Source organism: the organism of the source record quoted next, unplaced genomic scaffold (assembly GCF_019419815.1).
Source record: "Pyrus x bretschneideri cultivar Hongxiangsu unplaced genomic scaffold, Pyrus_bretschneideri_v1 Contig35, whole genome shotgun sequence".
Taxonomy (NCBI): domain Eukaryota; kingdom Viridiplantae; phylum Streptophyta; class Magnoliopsida; order Rosales; family Rosaceae; genus Pyrus; species Pyrus x bretschneideri.
The window spans coordinates 2658721-2664976 of NW_025999668.1; the positions used below are offsets into that span (position 1 = coordinate 2658721).

The 6256-nt window shown below is 40.6% G+C and overlaps 1 protein-coding gene across 1 annotated transcript; it reads left to right on the forward strand.

Moving 5' to 3' along the window:
• The first annotated feature begins 3063 nt into the window (after positions 1–3063).
• Positions 3064–3570, forward strand: LOC108868563 (uncharacterized protein Mb2253c-like). Its single transcript, XM_018651956.2, has one exon. The coding sequence runs from the start codon at positions 3064–3066 to the stop codon at positions 3568–3570; it is 507 nt and encodes a 168-aa protein (XP_018507472.2).
• Positions 3571–6256: the final 2686 nt, after the last annotated feature.

A 6256-nucleotide genomic window follows, 5' to 3' on the forward strand; every position in this document is an offset into this window, starting at 1 on the left:
GTTTGTAGCACCGTAACGGGCTGATGACCTGTCTCTTCGAAATTCAAAACGTATAATGACCAAATTTGATGATTCAAATTGGGGGTGCTCCAACAGTCCAACTCCAAGAATTGAAAGGGGAGTACAGTCAACAAGTTTACATTGGTGGGAAATTACAAAGAAATGAATGTGTAGGATCATAAGCATTAAAGTATGCATACAATGTACGGTAGTCAAATGTGGCTGATATTTTTCGATGCCGTTCGCACTTGTTAATGCCACATGGAAGTGTCAGTCTGCCTCATCAATTTATAATCTACAGATTGCAAATTGAGAAGGGCTTTTCTTAGTCGGGCCTCTATTCATTGGTCCAGACCAAGCAAAATCTTAGAGGTCAATTACAACTTACAATATTGATAGTTAGTGATATAATCTAGTAATATTCTTCTTTATTTGTAAGTGAGAGAGTTTAAGTTTGATTCTCGTCATAAACAAATTTGAACCACTTTATTATAACAAGCCTATTATGAGACTTAACCCACTAACCGGTAATATTCAAGGAGAGTGCTAGAAATCTTTGCACTAATTTTTGTATTTAGATTTTTTTCACTTCTTTAAATGACGCATGTCATGTTTTTATACAAAAAACAAGATCGTTAATGCTTTTGGATAGGAATTAATAATGAAGAATAGAAAAGGTAATTTCAAAGACATAAGTTCTGTTTTTGTGTAAAAAAATGACACGTGTCATGAAAAAAGTGAAAAAGTCTAAATGCAAATGTTGCTAGTATCTTTGGATATTCAATTAGTAAAATTAGTGATAGATACATTTTTTAGGGTGAACACTAAAATTGAAAGTACTATTTACTTATCATGAATAATTATGTAAGGTATGAGTACCATTTCTATTCTTGACATATTATTCATTAATTTGTCGAAAAATGTGTATCTCACTTTAAAATTAGTTATCTATCACATGAAAATTAGGTATCTAATCACCTAAATGATGTAGTTTATCTTATATCTAACAATCGTGCATCCGATTACAAGTAACCAACCACGATAATTATGTGACACGTGCACATTAATTGCTTAGCTAATGTTATTTTAAACATGTGGTTTATTTAGCATTTCATATCGTCACAATGACCTAGGTTTACTTTCTAATAAGTTGTGAAAGGATCGATTGAGTCACGTTTGAAGTTTCTTGTCATAGTTTTTTGCATTCCTTCTTCATTATATCAGGTTCTCATCTTTTGGGACGGTAAAACAGTTGTGGTTCATCCGACCGACAATCAGTCGTTTGAAGCCAATATGATTCAGGCGCAGTATTACGATGATCAAGGTGACTATATTACTCTACAAGGTTTGAACGCGGAAGGACGGACCGACTAGAATTTCAGTCCAGAAAACAATCAAGGTAGGCGTCGAGACTGTCTATCAGGATTCGACAAGACTTGGATTGGCCGATTTGATCGCAGACACTGATGTCTAAAGATAGCCAGGACAGACGCCGGGCTGCGGTTTCATCTACCATGGAACGATTGCTAGCCCATTGGTATGTAATTTCCAAGCAACCAAATTCGGGCGTAAACTTGGTCAAATTTTTGGCCGAATGAGACAACGACCCAGTACTTTCCCTAGACAAAGTTCAGGCTGCACCAGCTGAGCTCGAGGATAGTCAACCTCAAGTCAAAAATCCTTTAAAGGAAATAAATGTTGGAACGGCCAAAGACCCACGACCTTTGTTCGTTAGTGCTTTGTTACCCCAACATGTAAAAACCAAGCTTTGTAATTTGCTCAAAGAATTTAAGGATTGTTTTGCTTGGAACTACCATAAAATGCTTGGTTTGGATCAAACACTAGTCGAACATGAATTACACATCAAACCTGGGTGTAAACCATTCTGCTAACCACCTCGACATTTCTCAACCAAAGTACAACTCGGCATAAAAGACGAACTCGTTCGACTTTTAAAAGCTGGGTTTATTCGGACAGCTCGATACATCGAATGGTAAGCAAACATTGTCCCAATTTTAAAGAAAAATGGTGCCTTGCGTATCTGCATTGATTTTCGAAATTTGAACCTGGCAACTCCTAAAGATGAATATCCAATGCCAATTTCAGATTTGTTAATCGATGCAGCAGCAAACCATGAGATCTTATCCTTTATGGATGGACATGCTGGTTATAACCAGATTTTCATCATCGAGGCTGATGTCCATAAGATTGCTTTTCGTTGCTTGGGGGCACTCGGCCCATACGAAAGGGTCGTCATGCCATTCGGCCTCAAGAATGCCAGTGCCACATACCAACGAGCCATGAATACTATTTTCCATGATTTGATTAGTACCACCATCGAAGTCTACATTGACGATGTTGTAATCAAATCACAACATCAGCAGACACATTTGGATGATCTCCATCAGGCTTTCCTACGTATGTGCCAACACAACCTTAAAATGAATCCTGCTAAATGTGCTTTCGGTGTATCATCTAGCAAGTTTTTAGGATTCCTTGTACATCATCGTGGTATTGAGGTAGATGAAAATAAGGCTTAAGCAATCATCAATGCTCTACCCTCGACGACAAAGAAACAACTATAGTCGTTGCTCGGCAAGATTAACCTTCTCCGTCGATTCATTGCCAATTCGATGGAAAAATGAAATCCTTCTCCACACTCTTGAAACTTAAGGATTTTGACCTCTTTGAATGGTGTGCAGAACACCAAGAGGCGTTTACACAGATCAAGGTCTCCCTTACGACTCCCCTCGTCCTGGTCCCATCATGACGTGGCAGACCTCTCAAGTTGTACATCTTAGCGGCCAAAGAATCCATCGGATGCCTTCTTGCGCAAAACAATGATGCTGGCCGAGAATAGGCCATTTTTTATCTTAGCCAAAATCTTAAGCTACTGGAGATTAATTATTCTACCGTTGAGAAGCTCTGCCTAGCCTTATTTTTCACTGCATCAAAACTCAAGCATTACATGCTCTCATTGGTCACTCAGGTCATCGCCCAGACCGATGTCATTCGTTACATGCTCACTTGGCCGCTAGTAAAAGGCCGAATCGAAAATGGACAATGGCACTGTCTGAATTCAGTTTGCCATATGTGCCCCAGAAAGCTGTCAAAGGCCAAGCGTTGGTCGATTTCTTGGCCCAACATCCCTCACTATATGGTTTTGGGGGCAATGACGTTGAAATTAGCATGGTGGAAATACGTGATAATTACTGGATGATGTACTTTGATGGCTCTAGTACTTTAGTCTCAGCTGGTGTTGGGATCGTTATTCAATCCCCAAATCACAGCCGCTGGTACTTTTTTCTCAAGTTCGATTTTGATTGTACGAATAATCAGGTCGAATACGAAGCTCTTATCATCGGCCTTGGTGTCCTACATGATTTACGGGTAACTCGTGTCCTTATTGTCGGTGATTCCGAACTTGTGATAAACCAACTTAATGGGACTTTTCGTTGCATGAGTTGCACTCTGCCACCTTATCGCATGGTTGCCAGCTATTTGGCCGAGTCTTTCAACGGTGTTACTTTCAAACACATTTCACGAGTTCGAAACACTGACGCAAACTAATTAGCTCAAATAGCCTCCGAAGCACAATTCTTAGAGGGCAAACTAGGCTGAGAAATACATGTGTTATGATGAGCATACCTAGCCTTGGTTAATCAGCAAGTTCTCTAACGTGATCGTGTAATCCGTACACAAGTCATGTCCTTACCTTCATTGTTGGAGCGGAAAGGCCATATAGAGGTCTGCGCAGTCGAGGCAATGCCAGATAACTGGAGAAGGTCAATCATGCGATATCTTGATAATCCTAGTGACAAACACGATCGCAGGACAAGGGTCTATGCCACATATTATGTGTTGTATCAGAGCGAGTTGTGCTGAAAAGGTGAGGATGGTTTATTATTATTATGCCTCGGCCCGCGAGAGGCTGCCCAAGCAATTGTAGAAGTACATGAAGGAATTTATGGGGCTTATCAATCTGGGCGCAAAATGCATTGGCTGTTTTGACGACAAGGTTATTTCTGGCTGAGTATATTGAAAGATTGTATCGAGTGCGTATAACGATGTGTAGAATGTCAAATTCATGGGCCTATACAACAAGCCTCGGCAGAGATATTTCACTCGGTCACCAAACCCTGGCCATTCAGAGGATAGGCCACGAACGTAATTGGTAAAATTACATCGTCTTTCGAATCAGCTAAGCATGCATAGATACTTGTCGCAATAGACTACTTCGCCAAATGGGTCGAAGCAAAGTTATACACCGAGTTAACGTCTAAAAAGGTTTGTAATTTTGTGGAAGAAAATATCGTAACCAAATTCGGCATACCAGAACCAATCATAACAGATAATGGTACGATCTTTACATCCGACAGGTTTAAGGAGTATATGGCAAGTCTAAAAATTCGACTCGAGCAATCAACGCCATATTACCCACATGCAAATTGACATGCCAAAGCAAGGAATAAGGTTTTGATCGGTATTCTAAAAAAAATGGAAAAAGAAATGCCCAATATATGTCATTTAAAGTTAAACAAAGCGTTATGGGCTTATTGAACTTCATTCCAATTAGCCACTGGAGCGACTTTATACGCGTTAACCTATGGACATGACGTGATGTTACCGGTCGAGCTAAGTACAATCAGGCCATAAGACAAGAGTTAGAAGAATTGGAAGAAATTCGGCTTGACACTTATAATTTATAGTGGCACAGAAGAAAATTACCGAGCGAGCCTATAATCAACGAGTCAGACAAAAAACATTCGGAGAGGGAGAGTTGGTTTGGCAAACTGTGCTGCCCGTAGGAATCAAAGATCCTAGATTCGGAAAATGGTCGCCAAATTGGGAAGGACTGTTTGTCGTTCACAAAGTTCTCGGCAGTAGGGCATACCATCTTAAAGACTGAACCGGTCTAATTCATAAACAACCAATTAATGGGAAGTTTTTAAAGAAGTATTATCCAGTCACTTGGGAGATACGAGAATAAAAGTTCATTTCATTAATTTTCCAAAAGGGCATACAAGTTACAAAAGATTCTTAAAAGCTAAAATCCTAAGGGGTCGAAGGAATGAAGGCTTCAAGAGCGGCCTTTAGTTCCAACCACCTTACTTCACCTATTGTGACTTCAACTTGCCTTGTTCTTCTATCGAGCTAAAGTTGATGTATCTAACTTGTGCTAGCCACGAAGTCTATTAGTCTAGCCTTATTCGCTTCAAAATTCTTTTCAGGGTCTGAAACAATGGCCCACCTTTACTGTTGAAGTTCGGCAATTTGATGATCAAGGTCAGCTAGCCACGTTTTCTTTGTTTTTATGGCCTCAATTTCCGGTTGACCAGTTTCATGAGCAGTCTTTGCAGCCTTTAGGTTGTCCTTGGCCTGAAGAGCCTTTTCAAAAGTTGTAAAATAGTGCCAGCTCCGCTCCAAGAGGTTGGACAGGTGGGTGAAACTTTCGGTGCTCAGTAAGCCACCGGCTACAAGATCGTTCAGGCACTCTCCCATAAAGTCGAGGCCTTTACATTGAAAGATTTGCGAGGCCAAAAGGATAAGAGTCCCTGTAACTGGGTGAAGACATTGGATTCGACCACAGTTACGGAAAGCTCAGCCAACGTGGCAGATGGCCCGGCCACTCCAGAGGTACTTGAGAAGAGAGCATCTAGCTCGACTTCTCATGAAGGCTGCACATGAAAAGATTTTAGAAAAAAAGGAAAATCGTAAAAAGATAACAGAAGGAATTTGTTTTAAACCTGCCGAAATAAGACTTCGGCCATGTCCCCTGGCTCATTGCGCAAACTTAGAGAGCTTAATGGTTAAGTCCAGTGTTTAAGATTGCTTCTCAATTCCCACGCCGATGAAGGTTATCTACGTTCGACGGCCACTGAGGTGGCCAGAAATATAGATAACACCCTTCAACATAGAATTTTCGATGAAACGAGTAATTGGGCACCTAACATTTAATAAATTTTTGGTTTAGAATTCTAAAGCAAAAAGTTAATAGAAGGATAAGAAAGGTTCTTACGAAGGCCGAAGTAACCTCATGTGGAAGAATGCCGAGATTCTGATATTGGGAATGAATCGGTGTTTCTGCCGTCGCTTCTATCTTGACAGCAGGCATTACTTCATGCCCCTCGTTCACTTCAATAGCAAGAGGGTTGACTTCGCCAACCGTTTCAACCATCGGCTGAGGAATGGTGGGTGGTCGCTCGGCCGATTGAGGGCACTTCATTAACAAAGGCTCTTCACTCTCGCCCTCCTA